This window comes from Cricetulus griseus (genome assembly GCF_003668045.3).
Source record: "Cricetulus griseus strain 17A/GY chromosome 1 unlocalized genomic scaffold, alternate assembly CriGri-PICRH-1.0 chr1_1, whole genome shotgun sequence".
NCBI lineage: Eukaryota > Metazoa > Chordata > Mammalia > Rodentia > Cricetidae > Cricetulus > Cricetulus griseus.
Window position 1 is genome coordinate 10,227,058 of NW_023276807.1, and position 21,365 is coordinate 10,248,422.

General features: G+C 37.2%; 1 protein-coding gene across 2 annotated transcripts in view; it reads right to left on the minus strand.

Moving 5' to 3' along the window:
* The window catches only part of Eif5b (eukaryotic translation initiation factor 5B), a 54,691-nt gene that overhangs the window by 26,192 nt on the left and 7,134 nt on the right, over positions 1–21,365 (minus strand). Inside the window, exons 2-6 of one of the 2 annotated variants that reach the window (XM_027386811.2) lie at positions 12,678–12,803; positions 12,500–12,584; positions 10,907–11,570; positions 8,448–8,665; positions 7,904–8,054 (exon numbers count right to left, since the gene is read on the minus strand). In XM_027386811.2, coding sequence (XP_027242612.1) covers positions 7,904–8,054; positions 8,448–8,665; positions 10,907–11,570; positions 12,500–12,584; positions 12,678–12,803 — 1,244 coding nt within the window. Of the gene's footprint in view, positions 1–7,903; positions 8,055–8,447; positions 8,669–10,906; positions 11,571–12,499; positions 12,585–12,677; positions 12,804–21,365 lie in introns of both variants that reach the window. The other variant, XM_027386810.2, reaches the window with a different exon arrangement.

Sequence of the window (21,365 nt, forward strand, 5' to 3'; positions counted from 1 at the left end):
CACCAAGCAAAACAACACATGTCCATAATACATACATACATACATACATACATACATACATACATACATACATACGTATGCAGTCAACAACACCTACACACATGATAAATAAACCTATTTATTTAGGGGTGGGGGGGGTCTTCAACTCAGATCCCCCCTGCCTCTGCCTCCCAAAGTACAGGAAATTAAAGATGTCTGCACTATGTCCATCTTAAACAAACCTAAAAAGGTATTTAAACCAAAGTCTTTTCGGCTATTCTATCTCAATCTCGTCACATATGCATCACATATGCACTTTAGGAACAGGTAACAGAGCACCATAAAGTGCCAGCCTGTGATTTCAACTGAGATTCCACTGGATCTACAGATTAATTTTGGAAAGCTTCACAGTTTTGAGTCTCGTGGTTAAATGATATGTTTTACACAGACCTTACTTTGATTTACTCATTGATGTTTTGTAGTTTTTCAGATTCAGATACTATAAATAATGGGTTTATAATTCTTTCACCTTCTTTTTAGATTGATTCAGTAAATGTTACAGCTCAAATTTTGCTTTTTAAAAAAAAAAATTTCAGCAACTAGTGACAGCATGAAAATACAACTGGCATTTACATATTGATCTGCCATTCACAGCCTTGTTACCCTCATCCTTAGTTCTACAGTAGTCTTGAAGGAGATGCTACAACATTTTTCTGTGTTGATAATTATAACCTGCAGAAACAGTTTCACTGCCCCTTTCCAGTCTGCCGGCCATTTATTTATTTATTTAGCCTAATTCCACAGGTAAGGACATTGTGTGCACACACAGGCACACACCACAGCATATATATGCAAGTCAGTCAGAGGACAGTTTGTGGGAATCCATTCTTTTCCTTCTATCATGTGGGTGGGTCTCATGGATCAAGCTCAAGTTGTCAGGCTTGGCAGCAAGTTTTCTTTACCCACCAAGTCATCTTTTCAGCCCACTGTTAAGGTTTCTTTTTCAACTTTTTGTTTTGTTTTGTTTTTGATTTTGGAGACAGGGTTTCACTGTGGCTTTGGAGGCTGTCCTGGAACTAGCTCTTGTAGACCAGGCTGGTCTTGAACTCACAGAGATCCGCCTGCCTCTGCCTCTGCCTCCCGAGTGCTGGGATTAAACGCGAGCGCCACCAACGCCCGGCTTCTTTTTCAACTTTTCACCACTTATATAACATCTGTGCCCTTTCATGGGGGTATAGGGATAGCAGGAGGAGACTGATGACTTAGAATGTCAGGTTAGGAAGTTCACGGATACTGTTTATAAATATTATATTGAATGACAATTCTGTCAAATGGCTCCTCTGAATTCACTGATAGGTATCATGTAAATTTTGTGCTTCACATTGCTGATATGTATCATTTAACTTTAATTCTTAAGATTGCTAATATGAGAAAATACAGTGATTGACTTTCAAATATTGAGTCAACCTTGCATTCCCAGGATTAATACCCAATTTATAATTACAGATTACCTGTATTATAGCTCACACCTATAATCCCAATACTAAAGACACTGAGACAGAAGGATTGAAAGGAATTTCAGACCAGCCTGGAGGCATAATGTTTCTTGAAATGCCTTTATCTCAGTGTGTAAGTATCCTCAAAAAACATGTAAGCTATTTCTGGAATATAGTAAGCATAACTGGTCCAATGTACTCCCTGGGAGCTTGTTTTCTTTGTTGGAAATTAACTTAGTAAAATTTAAATAGACCCCAGAACTGCAAGTTTGTGTTTATGGACAGTTTGTACCTTTTTAAAGTTGTTCTATTGCATTCTTTTGAATATACAGGCATGCAATTGTTCACAATAACATCTTCCATTTCACTAAGGATATTGGCTTTGAATGTTTGTTTTTTAAGTCAATGCAGCTAGTGGCTTATCTATTTTATTGATCATTTCTAAGAACTAGCTCTTAAGTCACAAAGTGGATAGTTGCACGCAACCCCAACCCCCTTTTAAAAGTGTTCCTTATCTCAAGTAAGCATTCCTCTTTGAATAGAGTAAGGAGAAATAAATGTATTGTTTAGTTTCTAAAATACGTAGACTTCTCCCCAGACATATTTATTTTGGGGGGATTTTTTTTTTTCCCAGATAGGGTCCGTCCTATAGTGTAGTTCAGACTAACCTAGAACTTGCTATGGTAGCCCAGGCTGGATCCAAACTCACAACTGTCCTTCCTCTCAACTACTGGAATTACAGGTCTGTACTACTACGCCAAGCTCCCAATAGATGTCTAAAACTAATTTTTAGCTTAATTCTGTTTTTGGTACAATAAAACATGGCATGTACTTAGTCTTTTTGGAAAAAAAGAACCTGAAATTTGTTTTATGGTTCAAAAAAACAGTCTACCTTGGCATGAATTTGTTGTGCCCACACACACAGGACCATCCTTTTCAGAAAGGTTTTTTATTGTTCATGCCTTTTGAAACGTATTTCATATTAATATAAAACTGCAGTCCCCTTCCAAATCATGTACTTGTCCTTCTATTCTAGATCATTCTAGCAAAAGTGGGCTTCCTTTAACTGACAGTCAAGCTACCTTTACAAATTAACATGACTGGTAGTGTGGTTAGCTTTAGGCCGTTCCATCTGCTTCATGCTGTTTCCTCAACTTACCTATTTATTGAGTTTCTGTATTAACTGACAGTATTGTCCATCAAAAGATTAGTATCCACCCCCAACTGTTCACAGTATACTTGGCACATTTTATCTGGTACCTGAGAAACTAGGAAGTCAAGGACTTGGATGAACCAGCCTGCCTCCATCTTGGGCTTGAAAGCCATTATAGTCAAGACAAACTAGGTTCATTGTGTTTATAGTTAAATCCATCTCTTAAGTATTGAGCCATGCCTGACCTTAACTACAAATGGTTCTGTACGGCCTGTTCCAGGAAATGGCAACCAAGCCTTTGTTTTAAATGGCTGTTATGACCATTTGTTGTTAGGATCACCTTGTTACGACTACCTTATGACCACCTTGCTTCAGATAGCAGTTATGGCCAAGTTCTTGAACTCTGCCTTAGGGAGAGGCAGCATACATGAATTTAGAAAAGCTTGCTTTAATTAATTTGGTCATGATGATTTGGGTCAGTGGTTTTTCTCCTTGCATCTTTAGGATAAACAGTCTTGTCATTAGTCTACATCACAGCTCAGCTTTTGAAGCTTTGGCTGTGCTTCACATGAGCCTGTTCTAAGCACTCATGGCTCCCTGGTGTATCAAAGCTATGGCAGGTAGGAACACCACTGTAAGACCCTCTTTCTCCAGCTTTCTCCCCTAATCTCCCCTATACAGCATGCCTCTTGGGAGACTGTTTTACTGGTTCCTCTGTTGAAAAGATGAAGTTCTTTTAGAGTTGTCTGTTCTGAGATTCCTGAGAAGTTCCACACTTTTAACAGCTGGAGACTCATAGGTCTGAGGCCAGTCCTGTGAGAAACGTAAGGCCATTCCAAGAATGCAAAAGGCCCGAAATGGTTCACACCTGTGAAAGCACACATCTGCACAAAGATGCCTTTTGCCTTTAAAAGCAGCTCTCCCCTTTTAGCTGGGCCTTAACCCCAAATCCAAACATGGGACTGGGGATGGGCTAATTACAACTCCACAGAGTTTGGGTGGTCTCTTGGTGTTCTAAATTCATAAAACTAGTATTAGTTTTGGCTAACACTCCACTAAAGTAGAAGTGAATTCCCTCAAACTTTTCTGTTATTAGGGATCCCTTATTCAGTAACTTTGGCCACCATTAAGCATGAAGTGTTATGCAATACTGTAAGATTAAGGTCTCTTTATTCCAAAAGACACCAAGGTAAAACACAGGCCAGAGCTAGGTTTCCTCTCATTCCCTAGACCACAAAAACCTTCACCATTTTGATATAGTCCATAAACTGGGACTACAAATTACTGAAGCATAATACTTAGGGGACAACTGACAAAAGATAAACTTAATATGCCTCTAAAAACCTCACATGGATTCCAGAAAGAGAAAAGAAGGGTATATTTTAATATCTACTCTTTAAAATACATCCTCAGTAATACAAAGTTTACCACCATTTGTCTCGAGTGTTCTTAAGATAAATCAGCTGTTTTCACCAATGCCTAAACTAAACTGAAGGACTAAAGTGACACAAGTGACTATAACAAAACAATAACAACCAGTCCTGCAGGGCATACCAGGCATACCAGAGTAATATGCTAACTCATCTCTAGTCAACAAAAGATTACGATCTTTGACAGAATGAAATGTGACACAAATAAAATACTGCACAAAGAAAATGAGAACATATTTTAGCTGTGGAAGGCAGAACAAGGATCATGATAAAAAGATGCTCACGTGCATCTCATAAGTGGAGACAATGATATGGCAAAGGAGGAGGAGATGTACAATGAAGATGACTACTACAACAACATGATTTAAGGTTAAGTACTTGTGTCAAGTATAAAAATTATCCTAGATTATCTGGGTAGACCCAACTTCATCACATAACTCTTCATGAGTAAAGAGTCTGGGCGCACACGCCCACGCACACATGCACGCACGCAGTCTTTCACAGTAGAGTCTGATGTCACTGGAAGATATGGCTGAACAAGAAAAGTTAAGAGTGAACATTGATGGCTTTGAAGACAGAGAAAACTCTCTAGCAGTGGAATTTGGAGATGGCCTCTAGAAGCCAGAAAAGACCACAGAATTTATTCTTACTTAGCAAGTTGGTCCTGCCAACACCTCAGTCCAATTCTGACTTTCAGTTACAGAATTAAATGCTACACAATTTGTGTTTCTAAGTAGTAAGTCTGTGGTAATTTACCATGGAAATACTGAAAACTTCTACAAAGTGAGTGTAAGTTTTCATTCTCTTTACAAACCAGTCATAACAATGCTTCTGTATCTCCTGAGCTTTTTGTCAATATATATGAATACAAGTAGTAATTTGCTGTAATTAAAAAAAAAACAATGCAAGTAAAATTGAATAACTTATCCAAAGTAAAAACATCTAATTTCAAGTCATTGTCTATTTTTGTTTGAGTTCATGGTTATCATCTTTATTATTTTGTCTTCTCCCAAATAAAGGAAGTAAAGAGGTATTATTAAATTGAGACAATAGAGCAAACCACACTCAAATCTAATTTGTAACATTACTACGTATGAAGGAAATACACATTTCTCAGTTTATGATTACAGGTACAGACCTACAAGTGAATGGTTGCATACTACAACCTCTCTTCTCTATTCCTGTAACACACCCAGAAGACACTCAGAACCCCTTTCAGCTAACACAGGCACTCAATCTGGTCAGAAGTTTTATGATACAGGCAACAGTAGCAATTATATGGTATGAACTTTGAATAAAGTAAAAAATAAAACTAAGAATGTTTTTAACTTTAAAATATGAATACATGTACATACATGTAGGTACTGATAATGGCTAGAATTGCAAAGATCAGTGTTAAAACTATGATTAAAGAAATGTATTAAGCCAAAGAAAAGAGGCTATGCATATAAAGTAAACAGTACAGCTTCCATGCCTTGTAGTCCACACCCACCAGGTAAAAAGCTTAAGCCAAATAAGGAAATTGCAGGCTGGATACCACCCCAGATTAAATCAATTGACTTTTCTTTTCTAGACAGGGATGCTTAAAATACTACACTTGTGATCAACACCAGCATGTCTGTGCATTCACACTCAAGTTCTCCAAGAGCGCTTCCCTGCAACGAACTTAGCAGTTGACTGAAAACCTACAGCAATTTTCACAGAACTATCAGAAAGCCCCTGCAGATATCCAAGAACACGATTTAATGAGCAAGTTAATGGATGTGGTAACTTATCTCTACTCAATGAGCTGCTTTTCAAAGACACAGTGAGACAACACTAAAGGTTCTTTTATTGAGATGATTCACATGCTTAAACTTAGAGCCTTTCATATCAAGCTAAAGAATTCAAACTTCCTATTTCTAGACAATCGTGAACCAGAAGTTGCCAGGCATTAGGCAGCATTATAAAGACTGAGAAAAGAGACTAGGCCCAAAAGTGCCTCCTGAGAAATCATCATTTCCAAGCAGGTTCTAAAGACTGATACCAAACTAATTAAAAACTCTTAATTTCCATCTAATTACATCTCTAGCTACTCCATAAAACAGCATTTCTGAGCCCAGGAAAGTATTCTCATTCTCTTCCTGTTCTATTCAAATATCTCCTAAGGGCCTTTAGTTTTCTAGATAGTCACCAGTCACATCTGAAGTTTGGGTACTAACTATATACAAATGTACCTTCTAATACTACTGGTTTTTAAGCAATATCCCCAAATAAGAATAAATTTTCTGAAATCTAAGCACAAACATAATAAAGAATTCATCACAAAAAAATTAAATTTCTGTTCTGAACGTTGAGCAAATTGCTTAAGTTCAATGCATCACCATTTCCTATGTGAACTCAAATGCTAAGATTTCTATGAGGGAAAAGCAATGTCAAAGATCACTACAGCATCCATTACAACGTACACAATAAGTGAGCTACTGATATATTTCTAACCAAGTCTCTTATGTGACGATAGCATAAAAGTTATTGAACAAAAGGAGGAAATTAGGGAAGACCCAGAAGTAAAATATTCTCAACGGAGTAAGGACACTATTTTAAGTCCCACTGTTAAAAAGACAAGTATATGACCAACATGTCATTTTTAAACTCCATTAACTAGGACAGGCTCTTCGGGTAAATAGCCAATTCCAGATCTTCAACAAGAAAATCAGCAAACCTAGAAGAAGTCAATTAATTAACAGTTCGGTTGTATGAAAAAGTCACAGGGACTTGCACTGGATAAAAGATGATACTATGAGTACCAAAGGCATTATGACTTCAAGAGATAAAATCAATTATGTCCACTAAATATATTCCCAGAAACAGAAAAACAAAATTAAACTCATGGGTCACCTTTGAAGGTTGTCAGACACTGAATGATTATTTTGAAACCTTAGGATGGAAAGAAGTAAGCACTTAATGGTGACATTCCTGTATGAAAGCTATGTTTCAGGAAAAGTTTCTTTTTAGAGATCTTGGCTAATTCAATATAGACTAAAAGGCAAAACTACATTATTACCAATGTTGTAATGCTTAAAGAATACTGAATAAAAGGTCACCCCCGACTGGACATCAGAACTATTATTGAGGTGTCTGGACTGTTTTGTTAACAGGGCTGCTGTCAGACCTGACATTGCTACAAGTCAGAATGCCCCACTTGGTATCACCTGATGTGAAGAAGTACACGGCACCACTAAACAGCAGCCAAGCTGTGTGATCTCAGAAACTACAAGATAAAAAAGCACACTACTTTACCAACTCCAAGAGAATATAATTAGACAAATTCAAATTCTAGTAGACTCTTCAGTACTGTCTATAAGTAAATGGCATATCAAAATGGACAATCCTACTAACCAAATGCAATCCATGGCTCACATCTGGATCCAGATTTAAACTAACCCATCTGTAAGACCTTTGAAAGATAGGTGGAAATTAATGAAAACACAAAGAAAATCAGAAATGAAAAAGTAATTTGGAGGAAAAATAGATGGCTCATTTGGGAAAACGCCTACAGGGCAATCATGAGAATGTGAGTTCAAACCCCAGCACTCACACTAAAGAGCAAGCAAACAAAAACTCCAATCTTAAGTAGTGCGCACCTGTAACCCCAGCAACGGGAGCTATAGGCAGGCAGACTCCTTGAGCTCACTGGCCACCCACTCTAGTCTACTTTTATCTCAGGACTTGGGAGGCAGAGGCAGGCAGATCTCTGTGAGTTCAATAGAGATCAGCCTGGTCTACATAGCGAGTTCCAGGACTCCAGGCTCCAAAAGCTACAGAAAAACCCTGTCTCAACAACAAACAAAAAGATCATTACTTACCCTGAGCCTGGAGGTGTTTAAGGGTCACTTCAGCTCTGGCTCTGGCTTCTCTTTGAGATTTAGTTAATAGTTTCCCTTCTTTTTTTAAGCGTTCTTTCCTTTCTTTTTCTTTTTGTTTTTTCCGTTCTCTTTTTTCTTGTTCTAATCGTTCCTATGCAAGAGTACATAGCATGTAAAAATTATACCAGCTGAATGAACCATAAAATTTAAAATAAGCAATACAAACTTCAAACTCTTGAGATGCATGAAAAATATTATGTTGGGAAGTTGTAAATGAAGATATTTAAATGTTGTACATTAGTCTTAAATAACACCAGGGTATACTATTAGTCATAACACACATGCAATTTAGTCTGTACACACGGAGCCGAAGGTAAGATTTTCTTGTACCGTTTCCATCTTATTATTTATATCAGATCAGTCAGTATAACTGAAATGCTTGTACAACTCTGAAATTTTAGATGTACCTTAAAGAATTTTTTTATAGAGAACAGACTGCAAGTAAAACTCACCATCAGTTTTTGCAATTTCACAAAGAACATACCTCTTCTTTTCGTTTGGCTTCTAGCTCTTCAAGACGTTTAATCCGTTCTTCCTCTTCCCTCTTTTGTCTCTCCTCCTCCTCTTTAAGCTTAGCCAAAGCTTCTTGGATAGCTTTAACAGTAGATTTGCTAGGGCCTTTCTTTTTCTCTTTCTCTTTTTCATCTTTTTCTGTTTTCTTTTTCTTCCTATCTTTTTTCTTTTTGTCTCCTTCATTGTCATCTACTAAAAAGAATAAAGGCAAAGCACTCAAGTTGTTTTCTCTATCAATGAGTAAACGGTAGCCACAATTCAAGGACCCCCATGAGACAAGGCTTCTGACACCAGTGCTCTAGACTAACATGCACTATGGTGTCCTGAGACAGGAGTACCTCAGTACATTGGTACTGAGTACATCAGACATAACAGCTGGCCTACTGGGGTACCTGTAATGCTAGTGTTGTGTTCCTCCAGACAAACACAAGATGACACTCAGACCCTATCAGCAGGAAAAAGGCAACAGACCCTGCATTTCAGATATCTCTCAGGCTGGTAATCACAGCACACGTCTACAATTCTAAAGAATCAAATTAACTCATGCCCACTTCACTTCTGTTAGATGGGATGATAAAAATGATACCTAGAGTATGGGGATATTGAAACAAAATACAAAAATATAATTATACTTCAAAAACATTAAAGAAGTAAAATTGGTGATATTCCTGTGATAGTGATTCTCCTCAAAATTCAGACAAAAATTTCAGTGGCTAAAAACGTAGGTCAACTTTTGTGACTAAAAGCTTTCTAGACTAAGGAAAAACTATTATTTTTTAAAATCTTAAAGCAGCTAATATGTATATATATTTATTCTAAGAGAAAGCAATCAGTTAGAATGTTTAAATTTCAATTATTGATCAATTTATTTCAATTACAGAAAAAGACAAAAGTGGGGCCAATAACGTGGCTCAGCAGGTAAAGGAGATTGCTACCACGCCTCAAAACCTATGTTTGATCCTTGGAAACAACATGGTAAATGGAGAATTGACTTCTAAAAGTTATCTCTGAATTCTACACATACAATGTAGCACATACAGCTGAGCGGTAGAGGCATACAGATCTTTGTGAGTTCAAGGCTAGCCTGGTCTACTGAGTTCCAGGACAGCCAAGGCTACACAGAGAAACCCTGTCTCAAAAACTTAAAAAAGTGGCACATCACACACACACACACACACACACACACACACACACACACAGAAAAACAAATAAATGAAATAAATTTGCTTAAAAAAAGAAACAAAAGCAAGCTCACTGTTACTTAAGTGTTTAACTAATTTAAGTCTTTTAATTAATAGAAAGGAAAGAACTTAGAGATCTCATTAGCCATGAGTTTTGGGAAGGAAAATCTTCCGTTGGCCACTTGGTTGTCATTAACAGCAAAAATGGTCATAATAAAATTAAATTTCTAGTGTATAAATAAATATCATGGAGAAATCATTTAATCAGCAAAGTGCTTGCCATGCAAACATGAGGAATGCAGATCATATCCCTAGCAACCACATAAAAAGCCAAGCATGGCAGCACACATTTGTAAATTCAATACAACGGAAGGGAGAGAGAGGCAGGGATCCTGAGGCTCGATGATGAGTCAGCCTGGTGTTTCAACATTCAACTCTATGTTCAGTGAGGTAACTTGTCTGAAAAATTAAGATGGAAGACTATTTATCATGATTTCAGCATTCCTTAGTTGTTTGTAGTTCCTTGTGTAGGGTTGAGGCGTGGGCTTGTCCCATCCCCTGTAGCAAGTCTATTTGTTGCTGTCCTTATTCAACTCATGCTTAGGCAATCATGTGAGTGAGACTTTATGAGAGTAGTTTCTGACACTCCTGGGAGAGACAATCGCACAGCAACTAATAATAAGAAAAAAAAATAGGTCATAAATTTGAAAGAGAGGCCGGCAGTGCTGCACCCCTTTAATCCCATAATTCAGGAGGCAGAGGCAGAGGCAGGAGGATCTCTGTGAGTTCGAGGCCAACCTGTTTTAAACAGTGAGTTCCAGGACAGCCAAGGCTACACAGAGAAACCCTGTCTCAAAAAATAAATAGAAGACAGATAGATACAGAGATATAAATTAATAGATAAATAAAATATTGAAAGAGAGTAAAGAGGTATATTATATGGAAAGGTTTAGAAGGAAGAAAGGGAGAAATGGCATAATATTATAATCTCAAAAAATAATTTAAAAAAGAGGCTTGTTTCCAATTTAAAACTGGTCTAATTACAATTATAAAAAATATTTAAAAATAGTAATTTTAAAAAAATGTAGGCTGGAGAGTGATGGTGGTAGACCTACAATCAGACTCTGGCCTCCATATTCAAATGTACAGGAAAATGTACCCACACATACATGTCACAAAATAATATCACAGCATAATGATCACAACTTAAACTAGACATAAGTCAAAGGCTTTTGTGGTTATTACCAACCTTCTACAGCTGTAGGAATGTCTCCTTTCTCTTCAGAGGCAGCTCCTGCATCAAGAGTCACTTTGAGTTTCAAACCTTCCTCTTCAGATTTCTTCTGAGGTTCTTTCTGTTTACTCTGGTCCTTTTTACCTTTTTCTAGCTCTTCTTTTTCTTTCAGTTTCCGCAATTTTGCTTTTTCTTCATCTCTCTTTTTTTTCTCGCGTTCTTTCTTTTCTGCCTTCTTCTGGGCCACTGTCTTAATTTTGAAGGAGTCATCATCTTCATTCCCACTCTCTATGTTAGGAAGTGGCTTGTTTTTCTGGGTTTTTTTCTGTCCTTTTCTGGACTGTAAAAACTCATCTGACTCACCACCACTTTCCCCAGAAGAGTTTACTCTAGAACGCTCTTTACTTCTTTTACTATTATCTTCATCCTCCTCTGACCCATCCCATTTTTTATTTGATTTTTGAGCTTTTTTAGCTTTTTTAGAAAGTTTATTAGAATCATCATCATCCTCACTCCCAGAGAATATTTCCACTTTAGGTTTTGCAGTCTTTTTTGACTTTGAATCTTTATCTTCCAATTCTTCACTATCATTGTCATCAAAACTTGTTTTTTTGCCCTTTTGTCCTTTCTTCTTTTTATCTTGTTTTGGGGCAGATTCTTCTTCATTGTTTTCTGTAGGCTAAAAAGTTTCCCTTGTTAGAAATATCAACAGATTGTCACCCCTTAAAAATAATTGAGACCTCCTCAGAATCAAGTGCTTCCCTCAGGACACATTTTAAAATATTTCATGGAAGCATGAATTTTTTATCTTTTTTGAATAAAAATATAAAAAGTATGGGGCTGGAGAGACAGCTTAACAGTTAAGAGCAATTGTTGCTCTTGCAAAGGACCCAGGTTTGGTTCCCACATGTCAGCTCACAACTCCAGCTCCAAGGAATCTGATGCCCTCTCTTCTGACCTCTGTGGGCACCAAGGACACACATGGTGTGTATACATATATGCAGGCAAAACACTCATACATATAAAATAAGTCTAAAAAGAAAGAAAAGAAAAAAACCACACAACAGACAATAGGGTAGGCCTGTTATACAATTCATATTCAACCATACACCTCAAAATCCATGTGCCCTGCAACAATAATGAAAAATTACATAGAAAACTGAAAGTGGGGGCTGGAGAGATGGCTCAGCGGTTAAGAGCACTGACTAACTGTTCTTCCAGAGGTCCTGAGTTCAATTCCCAGCAACCACAACCACCTTGAATGGGATCTGGTGCCCTCTGCTGGCATGCAGGCACAAGACTGTATATATAATAAATAAAATCTTAAAAAAAAAAAAAATGAAAGTGGAGATGGGAAATGGCACACTGTTACCGAATGTACCAATTTTATCAAGACAATACAGCATTAAGTACCTCTAGATTCCCAAAAAGTGTATTTCTGTCAAAGGTTTTAAAGAACATTGCTTCTTTCAGACAACTTGGTTCCTCCCTTTAACCTGTTTTATACAAACTATTAACATATACAATCACAGGATTCCTCATGCAACTCCCAAAACATCACTAGGAAGAAAACACAGATCAGGAGACATGAATGGTAACATTTTTCACCTTTACTGCAGCAGGTTCTCTGTCAGCTCTGATGCCTTGGGCTTCCAGAGACAATTCTTCCAGTTCTTTCAGAATATCATTCTCACTAGAAAAGGAGTAAAACAATTTTGAAGCACTGGAATCATTAGATGACTCCAAAACTCAAGATATGAAAATTTGAATGCTTTTAAAAACATACTCAAAGTCTTGCTTCTTTTTTTCCTTTTTCTTCTTCCCCTTTGATTTCTGAGGCTCCTGTTCCTTGGCAGCACCAGCTCCTTCTATTTCTGCAGCCAAGGCGCCAAAATCAATATCATCCTTGGTACTTAAATGAAAACAAACATCAAAATGTTACTCAACAGCAAGTAATCTACCAGACCCCCTTGCACAGATCCCTTGGTATTTTTGCACCCTTTTCACAGATTAGCAGCACAAACAAACACTCATCAAGTTCTATCACAATTACCATGGTCGCACACTTACCAAACTCCTCTGTCTTCTTCCATAAAGGTCAGTATACCAAAGCCAGAATGTGTAAATGAAGTCCCTAACCCTAAACCTGAATGGAGTTATTTTTATAAAATACAAAAGAACCAAAATATAAAACAGGCCTTATTCTCTGGCTATTAGCTACAACAACTAAATATTTGGACCCTTATAATTTTTCACTTAAAACAGTAAAAATTAGAGAGTTCAGAAGAACTTGAGAAACCAACTAGTCTATTATCTAATATTACTAGTTGAGAAAACTAAAATACCATAAGGAAACATGACTGCACATGTAAGTTTACAAGAGTTAAGTATGGTTCACTAAATAAAACATTTAGTGCACGAGCGTGGGCGCGCGCGCGCACACGCACAGGCACAGGCCCAGGCCCAGGCCCAGGCCCAGGCCCAGGCCCAATCCAGAACCAAACCTACTTTCAATCTTTCACATTTCTGACTCCACTCTACAATGTCCTCACCTATCTTATTTGGAGTAACCAAAGTCCCAGTCAAGTTAAAATCTACAGAAAACCAAGGTCAGTTATTCTGAAATGTACAAGTACAAAACAGTATGTTAAATTCATTTGAATGACACATTAAGACACCAACAGATGGGGACTGGAGAGATGGCTCAGCAGTAAGAACACTGGCTGCTCTCTCTTCCAGGGGACCTGGATTCCCAACATCCATCTATAACTCCAATTCCAAAGGATCCAATGCCCTCTTCTGGCCTCCTCCAACATAGGGACTCATGGGTGTACAGACATACATGTAGGCAAAACACCTACACACATAAAATAAAGTACTATTTTTTTAAAGGCATTAAAAGATTTACAGAACAGAGGAACACCTGTCTATTTAATTTGGTAAAGAAACTTTTGAAGAAAAATAAATCTTCCTATACAGTGAAAAGACTAACAAAATATCAACAATACAGAATTTTACTTAAACTTACTAGAGAGGAGAGCAAATCAAGAAAAAAAAGAACTTAATGTTTTTATGAATAGTTAAAGAGAATTAAAATATGTCCCATTAGACACTTTGACTCTGAACAGTTTGCACATCTAAAAGGGAGAAGTCCAATCCTGGTAAAGCAGTTAGAAAACAAGCAATACAGTAGGGAAAGATGTTAACACGGCAAAGAGGATGGTACAGCAGGCACAGTCACGACTACTAGGAAGCAAGAGACCCAGTGAGGGAGCTTCAGTAAGTAACTGTAGTAAGAACATAACGGGCATCTGACTTGTACCAATGCAAGCAGGATGGAATCAGCAACACTTAAATCTAGACATACATAAAAGGGAGTAGGGAAGAATCAAAGAATATGTTCATGTCACATCAGATAATGAGAATCCAAGGCCAGCCCTGAGCAACGAAGAGTTGCCCTAAAGGAACCTCTACCAATTTCACACCACAACAGTTTCTGAAAACTAAAAGAAAAAGAAGGTTGAAGTGTGGCACTTCACCTCCAAATATTGCCAACCCTCACATATTTGTCCCATCAAAAGAACATAAGGAAAATTTTCTTTGTTTCTCTATCATCCCAGAGTATTCATTAACAAATAACCCTACAATAACAGTACCTTTGTATGGTATCAAGCCTACCAAACATTCAAGCATTGTGATAACCAATTGCTACACACACTACACAGTCTCTCTTAATACTACAATTTTATGAAGTGAAGCTTAAATATGATAAACATAAAGGCCATTTAATTAGAAAACATCCCCCCAGTAACAAGCTCAAATTTACTATATTGTCTTCATAAAACAATAGGAAATAATTTAGCTTGATTTTTCAGTGAACTCAAACATAGCTATATCCATCAAGTAAAATATGACTAAGTCTTGGCCCGAATACTTCCAAAGTGTTCTTTCAATATATAATAGGGATTGAACACAATGCCATACATCTTCAGTCCTATTCCTATTTTTAAAACTGTGCACAGTTCAGGCTGATCTCAAACCTGTGATTCTCCTGTCTCCATCTTCTAAGTAGATGGGACTACAGGCATTACTACACTCAGTCAATGCATACAAGGAATATCAAACAACTTAGAATAAATAGTCAATAAGATACTGAAGAGTAAAGTTGGAGAATTCATTATCTAATACTAAGAATTAAAATGAAGCTATTAAGGCAGAATGCTATCAGGCAAGAGAAAACATATATTGCTAATATACATACCAAATTACTTAATACATGACAGAAAAGGAAAGGCAACTAAACAACAAAAATTCCTTTTCAGCTGGTGTACAAAAAGACGAAAACAAAACATCAAAACCCCAAATTTGGCCTTGAGGCTTGGCAATGAGGTTTTAGACAAAACACAAGAAGCTCAAACCAGCTGGGGGTTGGTGGCACACACCTTTATTCCCTGCACTCGGGAGGCAGAGGCAGGTGGATCTCTGTGAGTTCAAGGCCAGCCAGGTCTACAGAGTGAGTTCCAGGACAGGCTCCAAAGCAATACAGAAAAACCCTATCTCAAAAAACAAACAAACAAACAAACAAACAAAGCCCACATCGATGAGAGAAAAATAACAACTTTATTAAAATTAAACACTAATGGGGCTGGAAAGATGGCTCAGCGGTTAAGAGCACTGGCTGTTCTTCCAGAGGACCCAGGTTCAATTCCCAGCACCCACATGGCAGCTCACAACTGTCTGTAACTCCAGTTCCAGAAGATCTAACACCTTCACACCAATTCATATAAAATAAATTTAAATAAACCAGTTTTAAAAAAAATTAAACACTTCTGAAGAAGATACTACTAAAAAATGAAAACACAAAATGCAAACAGGGAACAATATTTGCAAAATGCTATGTTGTTAATGCTTGTATCTAAAATATACAAAGAACTCTTCAAGAGCACCCAACTAAATATGGGCAAAAGATATAAAGTTATACTGCCAAAGAGATGCACACTGAAAAAGAAGCAAATGAAAGAAAAGCTCAATAAAGAAAAAAGCAAATTAAAACAAGGAGATGGTGTTCTACACCTATTCCAAAGGCTAAAATCCAAGTAACTGAAAGTATCAGTTGCTAATAAAAACACAAAAATGGCTAATTATCAGGCTAATATAAAACACAGATAAGCTGGGCAGTGGTGGTGCACTTTAGTCCCAGTGAGTTCGAGGCCAGCCTGGTCTACAGATCAAGTTCCAGGACAGGCTCCAAAGCAATACAGAGAAAGCCTGTCTCAACCCCCCACCCCCCAAAAAGGACACAGGTAAGTTAAGCTTGAAGCATCTTGGAGTGCCAGAAAGTCAGAAATAAACTAAACAAAACTGAGGAAAGTCAACACACACACAGAATCTTGGTTATGTAACACCTGGGAATATGAACAACTCAAGGAGCACCCAATGACCAATGAAAATAGCAAATTAGTTAACTGGAGCAATGAGTTAATTTTTTTTTTGTTTGTTTGTTTGTTTTTAGAGACAGGGTTTCTCTGTGGCTCTGGAGGCTGTCCTGGAACTAGCTCTTGTAGACCAGGCTGGTCTGGAACTCACAGAGATGCGCCTGCCTCTGAAGTGCTGTGATTAAAGGCGTGCGCCACCACCGCCCGGCCCTTTTTTTTTTTTTTTAATGAGTTAAATTTTAAGTCAAGGGCTGGTGGAATAGCTCAGTGGTTGCTGGCATGCTTGCCTATACCTGTGAGATCTTAGATTTGATCCCTAGGACTACAAAACAGCAAAGAAATCTGACTTAAATGACAAAGTAATAAAATGAAGCCAAACCTTTAATCCCAGAACTTGGGAGGCAGGGGCAGGGGGATCTCTGTGAGTTCCAGACCAGCCTGGTCTACATGAGCTAGTTCCAGGACAGGCTCCAAAGCTACACAAGAAACACTGCCTCAAAAAACAAAAACAGAAAAAAAAGTATTAATAGCCACTAGTCCATGCTGAGAGATAAACAAATGGGTCAATGAGTAAGAAAGGCTAAATAAACTACATAAAACTCCAGGGGGAAGAAAATAATTTCCCATTACTAATACTGTGGGCCTTGTACAATGACTTCCTTCCACAGACTAAATATGGAAAGAATAGAATAACTTCACAGAGTAGAAATCTGAAAATTACTAGCTTGGTCAAATTACCAACATCAACAAGATACTGAAATCTAGCTGGGCATGGTTGAGCACACCTTTAATCCTAGCACTCAGGAGGCAGAGAGGCAGGTAAATGTCTGTGAGTTTGAGGCCAGCCTCATCTACAGAGTGGGTTCCAGGACAGCCAAAGATACACAGAGAAACCCTGTCTTAAACAAAACAAAAAGATTCTGAAATCTGATGAACTATCATAGATAAAATGAGCCCTAAAACATGTGGTACAGATTTAATGCAGCCATAAGATCAAAAGACATCTAAAATCAAAAGAAATCTAAACAAATTCATACTAGTTTCTTAACTGGAAAAAGTACATCATGTTGATGTTAATAGAGCATGAGAATGCCCCCGCCCCATGGGCTCACATCTTTGAATACTTGGTCTCAGTTAGTGAACTGTTTGGGGAAGATTAGGCCTTATTGGAGGAGGTGTGTCAGTGGTGGCAGGCTTTGACGGTTCACAAGACTTGCAGCATTTTGAGTTTGCTCTCTCCACTGCATGTGACCTCTCAGTTGTTCCTGTTGCCATGAGTTTCCTTCACTATCATGGACTCTTTAACCCTCAACACCAATTAAATTTTTTCTTTTGTAAGTTACCTTGGTCATGGTGTTTTACCAACAGCAACAGAGAAGTAAATACTACATTGAGGGGGGAGGGGAAGTCAAGTTTGAATATACAGATTCTGTACTATCATTACCAATTTTTCTTTAATTTTCAAGTTATTTTAAGATTATTATTTTTAAGTGTGTGTGTGTGTGTGTGTGTGTGTGTGTGTGTGTGTGTGTGTGCAGACATGTGCAGGTATGTGTGTAGGTGCTCACAGAGACCAAAAGAGGGTGCTGGACCTCTAGTAGCTGGAGTTATAGGTGTTTATAGCAGTACACATTCTTAACTCCTGAGCCATCTCTCCAGCTCCCTAAAAGTTAACTTTTAAAAACTTCTAACCAGAAGAGGGGAAAGCCATCATGTCATTTATATCTACTCTAAAGCAAATAAAAATATTAAATTTAACAAAATGTGCACATAACTAGTATGTTAACTATAAAATGCTGAAAGAAATACAGAGAGAGAGGAATCATATTCACTGATAGAAGACTTAACAACACCAGCAAAAATCTCTCCAAAATTACATACAGGGTTAATGAAAACCCCAGCAAGAATTTTAAAACACAGCTAGGACAGAAAACTATAAAGTTTATATGTGAAGGCAAAGGACTTAGAATAACTAAGAAAACAAAAATTGTTATTTATTTGTAAGGTGGGAGGCATCATTTTACCAAACTTCAGGGCTTACAATTGTAGCTAAAATAACCAAAACCACACTGGTATACTGATAAAACACAGATCACTGGAACAGAAGAGAAAAAACAAAATCAGCCTCCATGTAAGTATGGCTACCCGCTATGTACAAGATGCAAAGCCATTTAAAGTGAGCTTCACCTTCCCCCAAAACTGGTGCAAATGACATCCTCAAAAAAAAAAAAAAAAAAAAAAAAAAAAGAACTGCAGTCTCAGTCTATGTACAACTAAGCACACTGTGAATTTAAAACAGAACCTCTGGGGAAAATACAAGGAAAAAAAATGAAATGCATCAAAATTAAAACCTTTTGCAGTTGGAAAGACCATAAAAGTATAATAAAGAAAACAAGCTCCAGAGTCAGAGTGAGTGGGGGGGTGATTGCAAAGCACATAAAAACCCTCAAAACTCAACAGCAAAAAACCAAATGATCCAATTAGAAAATAAGCAAAAGATATAAAAAGACACTCTATTTAAGAGGATATACAGGTGGCAAATTAAAGGCACTCTACATTAGTCATTTGGGGAAATTAAAGTTAAACCCATGTACACCAATCAGAATGCCACACTCCCAAAAGTGATAACAATGCCAGTAAGAATATAAAGAACTGGATGGCTCAGGCACAGCTGGCCACTTTGAAAAACAGTCCACCCATTGTGTATTTGTGTGTATGTGTAAAAACGCAATTAATGTATGTCCTTTAGTAGGTGAATGGTTAAACAAACCATGGTTCAATAACATTATATGAAATACCAATCAGCAATAAAACAAATTATCTATTTATACAACAAGTTAGATGGACCTTAAGACAATCAGGATGAGTCGAAAGAAACAACAGTTCCCGCCCAAAAATTAAATCCATCCATTGTTTTAATCCCAGCACTGGGGAGGCAGAGGCAGGATCTCAGTGAGAAATGGATGCTGTAACACAGAGAGAATATGACCAATCCCAGGTGTGATGCTCTCTTCATCTTAACTGCGGTAATAGACACACAAATCTACATACATAAATGATAATGTATATGACAGTAAACACACACAAGAGTATAAATGAAATCAAGCACAATGACTATATTATCCTAATTATATTAAGAATTCTTAAAAGAAGCTTGTTTCTAATTTAAATTTTTAAAAAAATCTTACAATTTAACAATAAAAAGAAAGCCTATTGAGAACTGGACAAAGCACTCCCAGAGACTTGTGTCCAAAAAGCTAAAATGACCAACAGAACATGGAGTAACTAGAGAATGACAATCAAATCCACAATGGAAGCTGGGCATGGTGACAAACACCTGTAACCCCAGCATTCAGGAAGCTGAGGCAAGAGAACCTGGAGTCCCAAGGCATTATGAGCTATACCCTGTCACAATTAAAACAAACAACAACAACAACAACAAAAAAAAAAACACAACCAAACACCACTGCCACCACTACACACAGCCACTAAAGCTGACCACTTAAGAAAGAGAGGAGAGGAAGGAGGGAGGGAGGATATAAAGTTGCTGGCAAGTATACTAAGAAACTGGAGGTCTAAAACATAGCTGATGATGGTACAGGTACTTAGAGAACAACTGGAGACTTAAAGAATTATTATTATAACCTATCAAGTTATAATATTATATATTAATATGTTATTATATTACAATATAATATATAATATAATATCTATAACATGTAATATATCTATAATATATGTAATAATATATAATATATATTAATATAACATTAATATTATAATATAATTATAATATTATTATAACCTATCAATGCCTAAATATTGAACCTAAAAACAAGTGTTCAAACAAGCATCTATAAACAAATGTCCCTAATTAACATTATGTACATTAACCAAAAGAATGCCCACCAATGGACAGAACCCATAAATACACAAAGCAATAGAGTGCTATTCAGCCATAAAAGAGGCACTAAGTGATCTACAAACTGGATGAACCAAATTCCAAAATACTACACTCAAAGTAAAAAAACTGAGATACAAAAGACCACACTACACGGTATGACTCCATGAATATGAAATGTCCAGAATACATAAATCAAAGGATAGAAACCATTGGAGAGATGAGGGAATGTCTGTGTGTGGGCAGAGGATCTCTTTCCAGGGCAACTGTTCTGGATCTACACTGAAGATGATGACACAATCCTGGGGATATATTAAATGCTACAGACTATACATTTAAGACTGATACTTCTATCCTAAATGAATTTCATCTCAAACATATCCACAAAATTAGTTATGTATTCATACCACTTGGAGAAATGAACATAGTTTCTTCATCATTCTGACTAGTGAGCTTATAGGTTTGCACATAGAAGCAAAGAGATAGCACTGTGGTAAACAGTGCACAGCAAAACTGACACTGAGAGGCTTCCTCCATTATAACAGGCTGAGAAAAATAAATAAATAAATAACAGTAAAAAGCAGTAATAATTTTAGTCAGTTGCCTATAATTCTAGTGTAACTCTTAAAAGTTATAAGCTATGGGGCTGGAGAGATGGCTCAGCAATTAAGAGCACCGACTGCTCTTCCAGAGGTCCTGAGTTCAATTCCCAGCAACCACATGGTAGCTCACAACCATCTGGTGTCCTCTTCTGGTGTGCAGATATACATGGAAGCAAAATGTTGTATACATAATAAAATATTAAAAAAAAAGTTATAAGCTACACAAGGAAACTCAATATAAATTCATTTACATAGTCAAACAGACCACATATAAACTATTCTCAGGATGAGCTGAAAGTTCTGAATATGGAATAGATGTCATAGAGAACCTGTGTTCACTGTACTGGATAGGGTGAGTGTACTGTGTTATACAGGAAAGCATTTTAAAAAGATATCAGCTATCGTGGCTCACACCTGTGATTCCAGTATTGGGCAAACTGAGGTAGGAAGACTGCTGTGAGTGCAAGTGGAGCCAGAGCTAAAGAATGAGACCCTGCACAGGGAGTTCATTACACTGATACACTGATGCCACTACT